Source organism: Daldinia loculata (assembly GCF_022478755.1).
Source record: "Daldinia loculata strain CBS 113971 unplaced genomic scaffold F4817scaffold_4, whole genome shotgun sequence".
Taxonomy (NCBI): Eukaryota; Fungi; Ascomycota; class Sordariomycetes; order Xylariales; family Hypoxylaceae; genus Daldinia; species Daldinia loculata.
This window is the reverse complement of record NW_026054858.1, coordinates 343707-359909: the sequence shown is the minus strand read 5'-3', so window position 1 is coordinate 359909 and position 16203 is coordinate 343707. Positions and strand designations below refer to the sequence as shown.

Genomic DNA, 16203 nt, shown 5'->3' with positions numbered 1-16203 from the left:
CGTATATTCTCCCGAGTGAGCTCCATGCAAGAAGGTCATACGCCAAGCCCCGTGTACCGGCGTAGCGGTGTCTATGGTCCACGGTCTGGGAGTCCTGTCCCCTTTATAAACCATAACCCCGGATTCCTAAATGACCTGACGTGGCGGAAGGCCTAATTGAAGACATCCGGAGAAATACACTTGCGGCTGAAAGTGAAAGAACACGATGTTACGCTCTACAGAGGACGGCGACCGCTACGAGCTGGCGAGCCCGACGGCTCTGCCGAAATCTGGCGCTTTCTTGTGGAATCAGAAGATGATGATCCAGATGACCTGTCGTGGGTATGCGACGGCGCAGTTCATGCAGCCCGAGCCTTCCAAGTACGCGCACGCGCCTAATCTCGAAGCCAAGACCTTCATGCAGCCCGAGCAGAACTACTACGCACACCACCCGGGCCGTTTTGTCTACATCAAGGACGAGGAGACTGGCCAGCTGTTTTCGGCACCCTATGAGCCGGTGCGGGCTCCGCTCAACCGGTTCGTGTTTTCCGTCGGCAAGAGTGATATCTCCTGGACCGTTGAGTATCTTGGTATCCGCGTTGAAATGACCTTGGTGATTCCAACGCATGATGTGGTAGAGCTATGGTCGGTTAAAGTGACCAACCTATCCTCACGGCCGCGCAGAATTAGCGTGTACCCCTATTTCCCATTTGGGTACATGTCGTGGATGAACCAAGAAGCTGAATGGCGACCGGATCTCGGCGGCGTGGTAAGCAGCAGCATCACGCCATACCAGAAGGCAACAGACTACTTCAAGAACAAGTATCTGAAAGACAAGTCATATTTTCTATGCGAAACCTCTCCAGTATCATGGGAGGCAATGCAACAGGCCTTCGAGGGTGAAGGTGGCCTCCATGCACCTTCATCGCTGGAACAACCAGAGCTCAGCCGTAGCGATGCTCGCTACGAGACGCCTGTCGCTGTGGTACAGTACCGTGAGGAGCTTAAGACAGACGAACAGCATGAGTACCGATTTCTCTTCGGACCCGCGTACGATGACGCCGAAATTCGTTCGGTACGGGATAAGTACCTCAGCAAGGAAGGTTTCGCACAGACAGCCCGGGAATATGCGGAGTATATCAACAAAGGAAAGGGGTGCTTACAGATTGAGACCCCTGATAAACACGTAGACAACTTTGTCAATAATTGGCTACCGCGGCAGTGTTATTATCATGGCGACGTGAACCGGCTGACCACAGATCCGCAGACGCGTAATTACCTACAGGACAACATGGGCATGTCATATATCAAGCCTGAGGTCGCACGTCGAGCTTTCCTGATCGCCGTGGCACAGCAGGAGAAGAACGGCGCCATGCCCGACGGTATCTTGTTGGCGGAGGGCGCTGAGCTCAAGTACATTAACCAGATCCCACACACTGACCACTGTATCTGGTTGCCGGTCACCCTGGAGGCGTACCTCGCCGAGACAGGTGATTATGATCTTCTGAAGGAGCAAGTAAAAGGAATGCACGGCGATACGTACACCGTATTTGAGCGCTTTAGTCGGGCTATGGACTGGTTACTCTCGGCCCGAGACACGCGTGGGCTAAGCTACATTGCGCAAGGTGATTGGTGCGACCCGTTGAACATGGTGGGTTACAAAGGTAAGGGTGTATCCGGGTGGCAGACGGTTGCTACCGCATTTGCGTTGAAGTTGTGGGCGGACGTCTGTGAGCACGAAGGCAAGGCCGATCTAGCAGCACACTACCGCGCAGGCGCCAAGGAGGTCAACGATGCGGCTAATGCACACCTGTGGGATGGAGACTGGTTCGCGCGAGGAATCACAGACGATAATGTCATCTTCGGCGTCAAGACGGATAACGAGGGTCGTATTTGGCTGAATCCGCAAACGTGGTCGATCTTGAGCGGGGCGGCTAGCAACGAGCAGATCAAGCGGATGTTACACCAAGTAGACTCGCAGATGGGTACGCCGTACGGCGTTGTGATGTTCGCTCCTCCATATAGCGGCATGCGAGAAGATGTAGGGCGTGTGACGCAAAAGTATCCCGGTTCGGCTGAGAACGGGTCGGTCTATAACCATGCGGCCGTCTTCTACGTCCACAGCCTGTATTCGATTAAGGAGAGCGATCGAGCATACGATGCTCTAAGAAAGATGATCCCTGGACCTTCAGAAGAGGACTATATACAGAGGGGTCAACTGCCCGTGTATATCCCCAACTATTACCGAGGCGCGTACCAGCAATATCCCCGCACCGCGGGACGGTCTAGCCAGCTCTTCAACACGGGGACAGTGTCATGGGTATACCGAAGCTTTATCGAGGGGCTATGTGGTCTACGTGGAGACGCGAAGGGTTTGCGTATCCAGCCACAGCTACCGTCTTCCTGGGATGCTATCAAAGTGACACGCCTATTCCGGGGCGCCACATTCGTCATTGACGTCCGTCGTTCAGTAGACGTAAAGGAGGTAGTGGTAAAGCACGAGGGCCGAGTCCTTCCGGAAGCGCGCTTCACCAATATCCAGCCGGGTGCTACCTACGAGCTCTCCGTCGCGGTACCTAAATAACGTGCTAGATTGTTTGCGGTTGTTGATTATACGGCCGATAGCTAGTTGAACCTAATGGTGTTGGACTGGCTGGCTAGAATGGAAACAAAAGGGGAGGCCTGCGAAATACGTATAAATGATTTGTTGATGAGCCAGCTGGATACTCTCATTGAATCTGTTTTCAGCTTATACAATCTTGTTAATAGACGGCGTCATATTCGTATAGAGAAATTTCAATCTTGAATTCGTATCATCCAATGCATCAAAATCCCCTTGTTCTCCTAAGGAGTAGATCGATGAAGCTTGAAACGCCAAGAGGTTGCACGTCCACACTGCCTCGCATCACATCTTGGCGACGTCTCAAGCTGAAGACTTACGAGATGAATAGATCTTCAAGAATTTCTTCTGCTCCTCAATTAACGTAGCGAACAGGAAAAACCACGATGGAAATACGGCGAGGCCCCACGATAACGTTCCTTAACCTCGGGCTGTTATGGCTGGCAACATCTTCATTGGGCCAAAGGATACGGGTCGAGGAACCGATTCGCCCTCTCGTAATGGACGGGGCAACGAAAACGAGCGAGACAGACTACCTACCCGAGAAGGCAATAGTAGAACAGGTCGTCGAATCAAGCATCCCGCAAGTCTCCGACGTACCGCAAATCTCAGGAATTCCACAAGTAGATGTGAATCAACCTAACGGCACCACAACCGGTAGTCAAGCGCAGCCAACCGAGCCCGTGGTTCCAATATCCGTGTTGTTATTCTCAGGACCACCTGGCCCGAAAGACTGTCGCGGTACAGTAATGACGAACATCCAGCTGCCCAAACCTGGATTACAACACTCAACTCCGAAATGTTATAACGTACCTGGGGTAGCACAATGTGGGACCTTCATTGCGAATATGGATGATGGGTGCCAGGCACGCTTGTTCAACGAGCCCAACTGTCTGACGTTTGCCAACCTAGCCGTATTTACTCCGGAGCAGAGAGCCGTCGGTGGATTACTGAGGAGTATTGAGATTACGTGTGGAATCGAGGGCGTGACACCGCCACCGTTAAATCTTCCCGGTCTTAAATTACCGCCAAACGCTCAACAGGCCGGTGGAAGGTACCTAAAGTTTCGTCTATAGTATTTCCCGCTTTGAATGAGACAAGCTGACTAGGTAGCCGCAGTGAGCATGGCTATCGGTCTACGCCATAATAAAAGACAAAGAACCCACGCAAACCGGTCCGTAAAGGATTGCGAGTACCCGGTAGGTACCTATGTTGCAGAGATGGATCATTGTTTGCGGCTCATTGGCGAAATCCGGAGAAGTTCTCAGCGACTGGTCATGTCGTGCAGACTTTATATACCTAATATATATATAAGGAGTCTTATGAGCACTACCGGTCTGAGAGAGCCGATCTCTTGGTATAAGAGAATTATCTGTACTTATCAATGCAGCGTGGAGGGAACACGTTGCGAGCAACGGAAGGGGGAAACTCATCGTCGGGAAGACGAATCATGAGTCAAGAAGTTCTGCCGGACGCAAGTAAACTGATGCCCAAGCTACATTCACTATGGAAGCAAATATGCGTCGCATATTTGGCGTAGGGAAGGGTTACATACAGCTAAGTAGGTAGATAGGATGAATGGAAGAAGGGGTGATGTGATGTAACAAGTGATGCAGTAACCTAATGAAGTGATGTCTGATAGGAAATATTCAAAATATCAATTGGAGTTATGATATGATAGCAGCAATTACAATGTGCTAATACAGCATATTAGCAGATGTTTCCACTGTGTCTTAGCATCTAATACCTGTGGGATAAGAATAGCGCTAAACTTATTTGGGCAATGTCGCGTCATTGCTACATGCGTTCAAGCAGTGCGTGACTTGACTCGGATTCAGCACTCAAAGGCAAGAGAACCTTGGGGACCTCCTCCACTTTCTACTCTTTCACCGATCAAACCCGTTAAATCCCATTAGGCCATTAGGTACTACAGCAACCATTACCACGGTACAATCCGACCTAACGTTAAGGTACTAACTTCCCCAACTTCCTTAACAACGTTATCCCTTTCAATCGTTCCCTCTTTTACCAACATATCGACTCCTCCCAACGTCTTCCTTCCCCAGCGCATTCAACGAACACCTAAGAAACAAGAATAACCAACCCATACGCAGCCCCTACTACGACTAGTAAATATCCGATACTCTGTCTTTGGAGAATATTTCCTTTGAGCAACGAGCAGGATATTCCAACCCAAATCCGAAAAGACAACGTACGAGAGAGAATCCTATCATCTAGCGAACAGATCTTAGGACCACCTAAGAGAGAATAAAGGAAATACCACTACAAGGGAATATCTCAACCGTAGAAGAGCAGAAACAAAAGCAAAATGAGTAGCCCACGCAGACGAATCGAGACAGATGTAAGTCTACGTTGGGTATATATAACTTCACGAGGCATTACTTGCTAACATGTAATTCTAAATAAGGTCATGAAGTATGCGACGCTCTTGTCGATTCGTGTTGAAGACCTCTGCTAACTATCTCGTAGGATGTATGGTTGCCTTTGCTAACGAAGCCTGATACCCCAACTAACTCCTCTCAGGCTTATGTCCGACTATGAGGTCACTTTAGTCAACGACAATAGTATTTGACCCTTCTCGCTTCTTATTTGTTACAATACTAACAACATGATTGCAGTGTAAGCTTGGTTCACCGTACTCGCCTTTAACTTCTAAATCCTTACATATTTCTAGGCAAGAATTCTACGTCCGATTCAAGGGACCCGCCGAGAGTTAGTAAAGAGAAAGTCAGATTTCGTTACCCAAACATATCTAACTAAATACCTCTATAGCACCCTTCGAGAATGGAACATGGAAAGTCCATGTCGAGCTACCTGACCAATACCCGTACAAGTCGCCTAGTATTGGCTTTGTGAATCGGATATTCCACCCGAATATAGATGAGCTGTAAGTGATTTGGGTCTTAGATGTGAACCCTTCGGCACGGGGACTGCCATGTTCTAGGACAGGACTAAGGAAAGCAATATTATGGAATAGGTCCGGCTCGGTTTGCTTGGATGTCATTAACCAAACCTGGTCGCCAATGTTCGATATGATCAATATCTTCGAAGTCTTCCTCCCGCAACTCCTCCGATATCCCAACCCCGCCGACCCTTTGAACGGTGAAGCGGCTGCATTGTTGATGCGGGAGCCGAAAAGCTACGACGCTAAAGTCAAGGGTATGTCGGTCCTTGCGTCTCTTTTCCAGAGTACCTAAGATTAGGGGTGTAGGACTGGCTAACAGAAAGTAGAATATGTCCAAAAATATGCCAGTAAAGACGCTGCAGATGACGCCGGAGCCGAGAGCGAAGACGACGACGATATGTCCTCAGTTGCAAGCTTCGGGGATGAAGAGGACGAGCCCGCCGGTCAGATGGATGACGTGTAATCAATCGTCTCACGCCATTCCCTTATATTTCAACTCGCCTCTCTTCGATGAATCAACTCTGGATTAAGGAGTAATACGGATTTCCCTTGCGGTTATGGGTGGGGTTTGGTGTTTTTGCACGTAATTTGCATATGGAATTGAGCCGACTGCTAGACTTGCAATCGTTCTCAATAGCTAGCATTGATATTTTACTGGCCTTCCTCCGATACCATCTTGGTCAGCTTGCTATTTTCGCACCAAATTGTTGGAGGTGAACACTCTTGATTGCTTTCATGATTATTATAGAACAAGCATATCAATGATAAATTTCAATCAACACGACCAGACCCGTGCTGTGAGCTTAGTCCCATCTTGCCTTATACCCCTTGTGACTCCCCTAATATGCTATACCCCTTGTGACTCCCCTAATATGCTATATCCCATGATCTAACCCGGGTATCCCTTTAATGACTAGAACAAGACACCCCTTTTCCCCAAGACGCCATTCTAGTGTAGTGATATCTTAATCCGAATCGTACTCGACTAACGAGGTTAATGATGCCGTGCCTTTCCCTTCTCGTTCGGTATTAGTCGTATCTCTCTTTTCTGACGATTTAGGCTCCTCATGATCTTCGGAATTTAGCTCCGGGTCCGGCTCCGGCTCCGGCTCCGGCTCCGGCTCTGGCCTCTTTCTCTTAATCCCGGCAATCCTAGAGGGACCTTTATTACTATCCCCATTGCTACGATCCAGCGACAAGAACGGGTCCTGAGCTACTCGCGTGTTGCCAACGATCTCGGATACCAAACTATCCCTCATCTGAGCAGCAGCGACTTCGGATTTCAACTTCTTGCCCTTCGTTTTCTTCCTCTTATCATCCTTCGTATCCGCGCCACTACCACTACCACCACCACTACCACTCCCCGAACTTATCGGGAATAACGGCTTCGCAAGCGCCTTGCGCCCCATCTCACCGCCCGCAGCATCCGCCGACGGCCCAAAATCCACCAGCGCAGCGCGTCGCGCGTCCTCGTCGCTCGCGGCTAGCAACTCGATCCCTAAACCCATCCTCTCGCGCAAATTCTCCGCCGTCGCGGCATCCCGCTCGCGCTCCTTCCGGCCAACGCGAAACGCAGCGCGCAACCGCCGATTCCGCTCGTACGGGTCCTCCCAATGGCGCGCGCTCTCCATCTCCAGCTCGTCGATGCGCTCCTTCGCGTCCTCCAGGACTTTGCGGTCCGCAATCGTCTTCTCGAGCTTTGCAAACGCGTTCGTGCGCAGGCTTTCGCGCTCCTTGTCCGTTAACGTCAGCTCGGATAACGGATCGGGGGACCCCGTGTCTCGCCGGCGCGCGCCCGAGGTTACGGCGTAGGTTGTGTGTTCGGGGTCGGTGCGGATCTCGATGGCGCCGCTGCAGGCGGTGTGCGTCATGCGGAAGGCGAAGATGGGCGTGCTGTGGTAGGATCCGACTTTGCGCTTGGCGGCGTTGAAGCGCACGCCTTGCGCGATGAGCGTGGGTTGGGGGCAGTGCGCGCACCATATCGCGAAGGGCATCTCGAAGCGCACTGTCTGTTGTCCGCCGGAGAACCCTGGGGGGCGCTTCTTGTGCAGTTTGTTGCCGGTCGTGGTCCCCTCGACGTCGGGCGGCACGTACCGCCCCATGTTGAAGCCCTGCATCGTGACGGCGGGGGCGGAGGTCCGGTCAATGGGCTGGGATGGGAGGTCGCTTTTCGCTGGGTTGTTTTTGTGATGTTATATCAAGGGTCGCAAACGATGTTGTTGTGCCTTGGGAGGACCAATTCGGCCGGTGTGTGGGATGAACAAGGTTGCGGTGGGTTGCTTTAATGGGTTCGATAAGATATAACAGGTGCCTATTAGATAAGACTTACTTACCGTTTATTAGCATATAATACTTACGAGCTTCCAATGTAAGATATGCAGTTATAGAAATAATCTCAGTTCAAGTATCTTCCCGTTACCTCTTTGTCTCGGAGGGTAAAAAGAGTTGTATTTTACAATACAACTAGGTTATAATCATGATAATAACAGTTCTATAGAAGGGCCATGGCCAGACTTGATCGCATTTTGTAGGAGTTTTCGTAACTAACTCTCTATCGAATACTCGGCGCCAAGTCAATATATCTTAAGCCGCGGGGATGAGCATGTGTTATAAGAGATGAACTTATATAGTATTATATACTTGAAAGAAGCATAGCCAGTTGAGCGAAGTTGTGGGAAGTGCTAAACATAAAGATATGCCCAAACGCTTGAGATTTCCATTTCATCACCAACACCAGACTCCAAACTCCAGATTGTCAATAACTAAATAAGAAACCGATCTGGAGCATGCTTTGAGGAGACGAATTCTCCCTAGATGAACGCCAGGATATTTAAGCCACCATCGTAAGACGCCCAACCCCACGGAAGTCCAGTCATAGGGTGGCTTTCCAGCCCATCCCTTCTCTTAGCCGCAAATTCGCGCCGATTGGTCGTAGAATTATCGAGTTCGTAATGTGTAGGAGGTACTCTTATAAGCACACTGCCTATCGGTCCATTCATCGTACGCTAGGGTCTTATTACTTCCCCGCCACCACGAGCTGCAGTAGAATACGTTAGTCGAAGCTCTCACGAAAGCCAGACAAGTCATGAATACAAACCTAAGTCTTATCCCCATTTGGTGCTAGTGAGCCCCTTTTGGTCGCTCGCGAATATTTTCTTGCTTGCCGCTGTTGATAAACTGCGCAAAGCGTATTGCGAAACTAATGGTGGAACGTTTGGAATAACGTTTGGAGACGATGTATTCTTCTTGCATGGCGAAGGTGAGAGAGAGGATGTGTCTGGCTTTTTATAAATGATTTTTGGAGCGTCAAGCCTTAATCTGCCTTATAAGATTGAGAGGTTCAGTCCTAGCTATATATATATTCTTCACTTTACTCGTTGTATCTTTTCTTCCGCTTCCACGCGACTGAGATTGGGGGCGGGCCAGCCCAGCCCTATAGCGATGAGATCTGTTTGCTAACATGTTCTCTGTAGAGATGGGCCAATAAGGAATTCCATGAGTGCTAAGAATAGCTGTCGTCATCATCCGCGTACAGGATTCGGGAAACATGAACTGGTGGTGATACGCAGGCAACGCTTATGTCACTTTCAAATAGTCGGTGAACGTGCTGCGACACTGTTTCGCGATAGGTACAAGCAAGCTCAGCCTCAGCTGGATGGCTCCATCATACCGCCTGTTCGACATACTCTTCCTGATTATAAAGTCTATAGTTGCGGTCTGCTTAATACAATACGGCTGTGCCTGAGTCGTGGTCTTACTATGGTTTCAATCCGCCTCCAATCAGGCAACACCTCGAACCACAGCAGCTCTTCTATGGTTCCTGGGGTTGAATACATAGTGTTGGTACAGGTTGCAACTTAAATATCCGAATCAGGTTGGTTCTCCCTGCACTCTAAGCCAGTTAATTCTATCAATCGCGCCTGGGTAAGCTAGAATATGATATTAATTCAAAGTAGAGTTGAAAGATAGTTCGTAGGCGGTATACGATTATAGAATACACGTGTATTTTATTTGGCGAGTTGATACGACTTGATACGACCTACTTGATACAACCTGGTGCGTGTGTTCCGGTTAGACAACGAGACACAAATATCTAGGGGTCAAATAATAAGCAGGAAAACTGTGTGAACAGAAACCCTCTCCTTAATAATACAATCATATATGATAGCAGTATAAGTGCCAATTGCAAGATCTACTGATTATATTCACTATGGTATATCTATAGAAGTCTATCCCTTCTACAGCATCTATTGCGCCGAAGCAGCAGAGAATGTCGATCCAATCTCACCCCACTTCAGGTTGCTAAAGGTCACCTCGGGGTGCGCCTCGATCTTACGGATGTTCGTGGGGTTTCCTTCGGTGGCGTTGCAGGGGCCAGCACCGTCTTTGGCACCGTCAAGCCACGACATGTACCCTCCTTCATCCCACCAGATGCTGAAAGCCAAGACCATACCTCGAGTCAGAGCGTCACCCATTTCCTCGTGGGCGCCAAGGTCTAGGAACTTAGTCGCGCCTGTCGCAGCGCAGTATTCATCATTGGTGAATGAAACCTCAGGTACACCAGTCTTCTTCACTACCTCGGCTTTGATGACCTTGTCACCTTGGACGTACAGACGGTGGATCTCCTTCAGCTTGCCCTCCTCATCGGCGGGGAACTGGGTGACGACCGTGAATGGCTTGGTCGTGTCTACCGTGTAGTCCGCTCCCCTTCCGTAGTAGTTGGGCTGCTCAAGGCGGTAAGGGTTCCAACCGCAACCGTTCTTATCGCAGACACCATCAGCCTTGCACTCGTCTCCTGTGCACAGGTAAGGTCCGGTCTGGTTGCAAGGGTGAGGTGCAATTTGGTTGGCACGCGAGTTGGCCTCCCAGATATCCATCTCATTGCAGCAAGCGCCCTTGCCGTCAACGTTACCCTAATACAACTGTTAGATAACGATATCATCGCGCGCAGGAACCAGGGAAACTGATTGGTGCGTTAATTTGGATATTACTTACCTCGCCGTTGATGAAAGGAGTAACATAGCACTGGGCATCACAGTATCCAGTACCCCAGGCAGCTCCGCCAGGGTTCAGCTCACTCTTACCTCCATCTGCCAACATCTCAGAGAGGTAAAAAGCGCTGTTCATGCCGCAGGGCAGATGGCTAGCTTCGATGTCGAAGGAGACCTCGGCGCCGGTGAGTTTTAACAGCTCGTACTTCTCCTTGGCCGCGTCTAGGAGGTAGATACGGGGAGAGACAACGTTGTCGCCAACGATTAGCTGCATGTTCAACGAGGCGCCATCAGTCTTGACACCAATGCTATTGTAGTCGGTTTGACCCTCCACTGTAGTTGGATATGTTAGTTACTGCTATTATGGTTTTTGAAAAGACTGGTAAAATCCAACACCCAATTCGAAGGAGTCGTGATATCACATACTAATGCAGTTTTGAGCGCATGCCTCCTTAGTAGGGCAAGCCGTCTCATTGGGTTTGTTTCCCCAGTCACCGCAGCCAGCATTGTTGCCGTCTTGGTGAACCCAATGAGCAGATGAGTCGAGGACGAGGTAGTTGGTCGACTCCTTGCAACCGCCAGCCACGGTGCATCGGTAAGTTGTCAACTCGGGATGGACATCAGCAGTGTTTCCAGGCTTCTGCGCGGCGGCGAGGCCTAGGACCGCGAGGCCGAGGGCAAGCTTGCTAGAGGCCATTGCGTTCGATGTCTTCGAATTACTCCGTCAAGTAGTTTCGATGCACTGACAAGCACGCAACACCATTCCAGGAGCAGCTCATATTCGAGGATATATATATTCTCTCGTAGATTCGCTACGACGAAATAGATAAACCCAAATTTCCGCGTTCCCCAACTTCCCCAAACCATGCCCTCCACATGCCAAGTTATTTCATGCCTATTCCGACGTGTGGAGCATGAAGTGCCGGCTTAAAGCTGGCGATCTGGGGGAAGATGGCCCGGGATCCCGGCGGAACCATTTGTTGTAGTGTCGGCTTTGAGGTTAGCCCCCCTGCGGAGGAAAAGCCTGAATCAGTACACGCTATAGGTCTAATACAACCCTAGGCGTTTGAAAATTGACGCTGCCATGGCTGATTACGGGTGCTTCCGAGTTCCATATTGATTGCTATGTAATTAACCTCTTATCAATGTTCCTGCATTGAGATGAGCCTCTCCTAAATTGCGCATCATGCTTATCCACTAGAGAGAGGGCTGAATACGAAATAGCGGTAGTCCGGTAATCATGCCGGGGACATATCAAACGTGAGCACTCTACTAATATTTGCTGGGTTATAATTAGAAGCTAAGCGGTAGTAGATGTACCGAGAGTATTTAAAACTCACCGAAGCATTGATTTGACCCAATACCTAACAATAATTAACACTAAAGATTATAATGAACGCATAGTTAAGACTCTAGATACCTCTCTAGGTAGTTTAAAATATAATAGTTTTACTAAGATACATGTGTAGGGCCTATTATACGAAGAAAGGAGGCGCTCATCATACTCTAAGTTTGAAATAATTTTAAGTGTGTTCGGAAATAGCATACGACATAGCCTAGCTGAGCGACATAGTAGTAGCCATACTGAAGGTAGCTTTTCCGAATCTATTCTTTATAGGAGTCTCGGAATCACTCTCAATTGCAAGTTCCAGTAGTTTACTCAGGCTCTACTGTTTGTATTAGAGTGACTGAGGAACTATTGGTCGCATCGCACACGCGAAGATTGGCGCAGCTGTAGACCCAGTTCGAGGTCAATGACTACCCCTAGGTCTCGCGGCATCATTACACAAGATCCCATCCAGTGTTGTGCACATTTTGCTCTTCTTCGAAGGTAGTCCTTAGCTTTCTGGATGTCAGAGAAGCCACCAGGTGCTAGCATGTCCAGACCACGACTGCCTCCAGGCTTCAAGTGGTGAGAGAGAGGTTCCATCATCGTGATAGTTTCTGCGAGCTGAACGTATCGGGCAATAATCTCCAAATCAGGCGGATAAGAGAAATATTTGGGACCAAGGTGGACTGACGACGACGTTGGTGTTGACATAAAGGTTATGTGCACTGAGCTGCGGGAAAGGGGGGCACGCAAGCATCGCCCCGAGACTAAAGTACTTTCCTACCCCTTCTCATACTTAGCACTCCCAGACTTGAGTAAGGCGATCCTTTCAGCTCGAGTATCAGTCCAAATAGTCAAGTTATTCCTAGATAGTATAGTGTCATTAATGTATGCATTGGCTGAGAAGCTCCTTTTCTTGTCAAGACTACCAAAAATGAATAAGCGAACTACATCTCAATAGGCCTATAGTCAGTCATATATACCTGGGGAACAGTTTCGAAACCCCAATTAGAATCATTTGCTAGGAGACTTGGGCCTAGCGAGGGAACATAGGAGGCGCTAGTGTTGTGATATGATTGGTACTCTATGGATCCTGTAGTACATTGAAGGCGGCTGTAGATAGATGGCACAGCATATGAACACCTGGTATAGTCGTATGTTGACACATGTGATGCATTAGACCGATAGCCGAATTTGGTCAGACTTTTACACGTCAATGATTTAGGTAGATAGGTGCGCACCTATAATTACTGGTGTACCAAGAAGGTAGGGAGTTCTATATTAGTCTATATGTATCCAGATTTCCAAATTCTTACGGTACGAAAAGTCGAGTAAATTCCGCTTTGTCCTAGAGAGCCGTGGTAGGGGCGACGAATAAAAGACACGTGTAAGCGAAATGAACTAATATATGGCCTTTGTCATTGAAGCATTGTTCGGAACTAGTACTTGCCCTTATATCCTCAAAGATCTACCTGTTGAAGAGAGGTGACATAAGATAATAGGAGTTATATAAGATGTGATTACAGCAGAAGGGTTAATATCAGACAAATATAAGTAGCTGAGTTGAGGCTATGAATAAGAATTAGTTTTATGGAAGAAGTTACTTAACATTTAGAATGTGTGCCTGAGTTAGATTTTGGCCTTCTTCTACTATTGCAAGGATTCGTGTCTTTGTCTTTGTTATTGTGACTGTAAGGTACCTAATGAAAAACAAAAAGAGACATTATCTAGCGCATTTTAGCAGGCCTGGAGGATAATATAATTGTTCTTAGGTCTTTAAGTCGCTGATCTCTTTGATACAAGTACTTATATTCTTCTTTACGGCAAATTCGCAAATATTCTAGATTTCTAGACCCATGATATTACGATATACGATAACCCTTATTTTCTTATCTTTAGTATGCATCATAGACTGCTCGATCTAGCGGCCTTCTCGGCCTTATTTTCGCTTCTCGAGGCACACGTTGTGCTCGAGAACCCAAAGCCCTTTCGCTTCGTTCAATATGGTCCGACCAACCCCATATCATCAACTGGTGAAGATTTTCCTTGCAAGATACCAGCTGGTGGCAAGTTAGAACCTGAGGGCCCACCGACGGTTATGGCTATTGGGGAGGAGCGAAGCATCTCATTCTCAGGACAAGCAGTCCACGGTGGTGGTTCCTGTCAGTTTAGTTTGTCCGGTCCGGTCAATAATGGTGCATGGGAAACCTACCCCCTCAAGACTGCGGGGTGGAAAGTCATTCACTCGATTGAAGGTGGGTGTCCCGCGCGCAATCAAAGAGGGAATCTAGATGGCCCAAATCATGACCAATACTCTGTCAAGATACCGGAAGGTATTGAACCAGGTGACTATATTTTTGCATGGACTGTAAGTACCCCTTTCCCCACCCCTTCCCCCTTTTCCTAACCGCCTTTGGGCTCTTAAGGGGGATTTCACTAGATATTACTTGACGTGAAGACTAATTGGTAATGTTTCATGGAAAATGCTAACTTGAAATCAGTGGCTTGCTCGAATTGGAGGACAGCCTGAATATTACATGAATTGTGCACCTATTACTGTCATTTCGGCTAAGAGAAAACGCATGGATATTTTAGCTCGTCGGACATCACTTGGCAAGAAAGCGGTCTTTCCGGAGCTATTCATGGCCAACATGGGTGATGTTTCGGGAGAGTGTACAACTGAAGAAGCCTTACAACAACAGATAGCAATTGCGTTCCCGAATCCTGGTCCTTCTGTTGACTATCCAGAAGGTTCTGAGAATCTCTTCAAACAGCAGTGCGATGGAAATCCTCGAGCTGGGCAAGGCAACATTCCTGGAACTCCTGATGTAAGCACATCTTCTCAACGTAGTCCGACCTTTATACCGGAGCCCAAAGCATCAAGAACCATGACCTCTTCTCCTATCTTGACAATTTCAACGATATCTATATCACCATCATTGTCCACAGGGGTGATATCGACTAGTACGCCAACAACGGCTTCTACAACGGACCCAGGAACATGTGTAGAAGGCCATCTTACTTGCCTTGATGATGGTTTACACTTCGCTACTTGTACTGGTGGTCAGTTGACTCTTCCACAGCCTCTTGCACCGGGGTTTAAATGTAAGGTCGGCTCTGGAGTCGGCCTTGTCATTTTACCTGTGTAAGATTTTATACCCACGTACCTAAGTTAATAAAATAATTTATATATATATACATGTATTGCTTGAGAATTAGACGAGTAACTGTGAAACACTACCTTGAACGTCTCCTCTTTGGGGAATAGTAGAATCGAAATACACCAACTCCAATACCGAAAAGAGAGAGAGAAAAGGAACTAGGTATATACTCTTCGTTGGTAGCTAGTTTAACATGTAGAATATTCACAAGGTAGACATACTCTCTATTATACCATTATGGCGGAAGAAAATCACATTGTTGAAAAAAGGGCTAATAGGCGTTAAGATCGAAAGGATAAGGAATATTCTGAAGAGGCAAAGTCTTCTAGCGCTAGAGGCACCTGGGCCGAAAGTCTAGTATTAAGGTCGCCTCACTCAAATATAAAACAGTAATTAGTTACCTTGAGGACTTTAGAGTTGTGTCGTAAGTGGGTATCATAATTTGAACATGGGTTTAACATCACTCTGTGATATTTGGGCAGCTGGGATATCCAACCGGAATTTAAGCCGCTAGTTTGGAAATTTGTTAATTCGTAACTGTAAGGCTTGTCACAATTACCTAGATCCTTACCGAAGTAAAGTATGTAAAGGGCAAAGTTCGGCAACAAAACACGGGAGCTACCGACGGGCTAGGATGGGGCAGCTGACAGCATCTAGGTTAAGTGCTTACATGGGGTTAATGGGCCTTACGAGGTAATTCGTAATGACGATCTCCTGAACAAATCCCGATAACTATAGCAACTAAGCACTAGTTAACATCGAATAAACCTAAGCGTCCAGGGGCTCAACGTCGGCTGCGCTCCAGAGTTACAACCCGAAAATTATATCGATATATGTATAGATTTGGTCTGGGGCTCTCCAAAGAAAATAGAGGACTGGGTCATATTGCCGGGGATGGGACGCTCGGGCATCCGCCGGTGGACCCGGAACGAGACGGTAAGAGTTCGGCTCGGTTGATGTCCTGCCCTTTTGATTACCTCTTAGGCTAGCTCCGTTTCCCAACCCACAGATTAATGGGGCTAGAGCTTCTTGGGCGCAAAGAGCGCCATTGCAGACTAAAACCATTAGTGGATGATGCTGTTACATAGTATTCCATAGACGGCTTGCTTAACTGGCGCCGATCGAGACAACAAGGGAAGCCCTATGGACTATCGACCAGACTAAATTACCTACCTAGGTACCTACCCAGATACCCG

General features: G+C 48.1%; 7 protein-coding genes across 7 annotated transcripts; 4 read left to right on the top strand and 3 right to left on the bottom strand.

The window, feature by feature from the left end:
- The first annotated feature begins 17 nt into the window (after nucleotides 1-17).
- F4817DRAFT_178455 (glycoside hydrolase family 94 protein) lies at nucleotides 18-2774 on the top strand. The gene has a single exon (XM_049298312.1). The coding sequence runs from the start codon at nucleotides 206-208 to the stop codon at nucleotides 2561-2563; it is 2358 nt and encodes a 785-aa protein (XP_049162932.1). The 5' UTR covers nucleotides 18-205; the 3' UTR covers nucleotides 2564-2774.
- On the top strand, nucleotides 2775-3865 carry F4817DRAFT_178456 (uncharacterized protein). Its single transcript, XM_049298313.1, has 2 exons — nucleotides 2775-3653; nucleotides 3719-3865. Exons 1-2 carry the CDS (start codon nucleotides 2986-2988, stop codon nucleotides 3744-3746), a joined length of 696 nt encoding a protein of 231 aa, XP_049162931.1. The 5' UTR covers nucleotides 2775-2985; the 3' UTR covers nucleotides 3747-3865.
- A 1282-nt stretch (nucleotides 3866-5147) lies between these two features.
- Nucleotides 5148-5988, top strand: F4817DRAFT_356178 (ubiquitin-conjugating enzyme/RWD-like protein; the record flags this gene model as incomplete). Its single annotated transcript, XM_049305762.1, has 5 exons — nucleotides 5148-5184; nucleotides 5300-5332; nucleotides 5393-5507; nucleotides 5598-5779; nucleotides 5852-5988. The coding sequence occupies 5 exons, from the start codon at nucleotides 5148-5150 to the stop codon at nucleotides 5986-5988; spliced, it is 504 nt and encodes a 167-aa protein (XP_049162930.1).
- A 502-nt stretch (nucleotides 5989-6490) lies between these two features.
- Nucleotides 6491-7642, bottom strand: F4817DRAFT_312024 (DUF455 domain protein; the record flags this gene model as incomplete). The annotated part of the gene is made up of 1 exon (XM_049300078.1): nucleotides 6491-7642. One exon carries the CDS (start codon nucleotides 7640-7642, stop codon nucleotides 6491-6493), a length of 1152 nt encoding a protein of 383 aa, XP_049162929.1.
- A 2069-nt stretch (nucleotides 7643-9711) lies between these two features.
- Nucleotides 9712-11712, bottom strand: F4817DRAFT_325409 (glycoside hydrolase family 7 protein). The gene is made up of 3 exons (XM_049301769.1): nucleotides 10943-11712; nucleotides 10521-10849; nucleotides 9712-10438 (listed from the first exon to the last, which is right to left on the bottom strand). Exons 1-3 carry the CDS (start codon nucleotides 11211-11213, stop codon nucleotides 9773-9775), a joined length of 1266 nt encoding a protein of 421 aa, XP_049162928.1. The 5' UTR covers nucleotides 11214-11712; the 3' UTR covers nucleotides 9712-9772.
- Nucleotides 11713-11915: 203 nt separating this feature from the next.
- Nucleotides 11916-12932, bottom strand: F4817DRAFT_325408 (uncharacterized protein). Its single transcript, XM_049301768.1, has 2 exons — nucleotides 12830-12932; nucleotides 11916-12771 (listed from the first exon to the last, which is right to left on the bottom strand). Exon 2 carries the CDS (start codon nucleotides 12555-12557, stop codon nucleotides 12213-12215), a length of 345 nt encoding a protein of 114 aa, XP_049162927.1. The 5' UTR covers nucleotides 12558-12771; nucleotides 12830-12932; the 3' UTR covers nucleotides 11916-12212.
- A 739-nt stretch (nucleotides 12933-13671) lies between these two features.
- Nucleotides 13672-15372, top strand: F4817DRAFT_325406 (uncharacterized protein). Its single transcript, XM_049301767.1, has 2 exons — nucleotides 13672-14214; nucleotides 14348-15372. The coding sequence occupies exons 1-2, from the start codon at nucleotides 13747-13749 to the stop codon at nucleotides 14993-14995; spliced, it is 1116 nt and encodes a 371-aa protein (XP_049162926.1). The 5' UTR covers nucleotides 13672-13746; the 3' UTR covers nucleotides 14996-15372.
- Nucleotides 15373-16203: the final 831 nt, after the last annotated feature.

Excerpts from the sequence above, each read along its gene's own strand:
- F4817DRAFT_178455 (XM_049298312.1), top strand. The coding sequence starts at position 206 with ATGTTACGCTCTACAGAGGACGGCGACCGCTACGAGCTGGCGAGCCCG.
- F4817DRAFT_178456 (XM_049298313.1), top strand. The coding sequence starts at position 2,986 with ATGGAAATACGGCGAGGCCCCACGATAACGTTCCTTAACCTCGGGCTG. Across the intron at positions 3,654-3,718 it reads GCTCAACAGGCCGGTGGAAG|TGAGCATGGCTATCGGTCTA; the intron begins GTACCTAAAGTT and ends AGGTAGCCGCAG.
- F4817DRAFT_325408 (XM_049301768.1), bottom strand. The coding sequence starts at position 12,557 with ATGTCAACACCAACGTCGTCGTCAGTCCACCTTGGTCCCAAATATTTC.
- F4817DRAFT_325406 (XM_049301767.1), top strand. The coding sequence starts at position 13,747 with ATGCATCATAGACTGCTCGATCTAGCGGCCTTCTCGGCCTTATTTTCG. Across the intron at positions 14,215-14,347 it reads ACTATATTTTTGCATGGACT|TGGCTTGCTCGAATTGGAGG; the intron begins GTAAGTACCCCT and ends ACTTGAAATCAG.
- F4817DRAFT_325409 (XM_049301769.1), bottom strand. The coding sequence starts at position 11,213 with ATGGCCTCTAGCAAGCTTGCCCTCGGCCTCGCGGTCCTAGGCCTCGCC. Across the intron at positions 10,850-10,942 it reads ATGCGCTCAAAACTGCATTA|TGGAGGGTCAAACCGACTAC; the intron begins GTATGTGATATC and ends ATCCAACTACAG. Across the intron at positions 10,439-10,520 it reads CTCCTTTCATCAACGGCGAG|GGTAACGTTGACGGCAAGGG; the intron begins GTAAGTAATATC and ends CAGTTGTATTAG.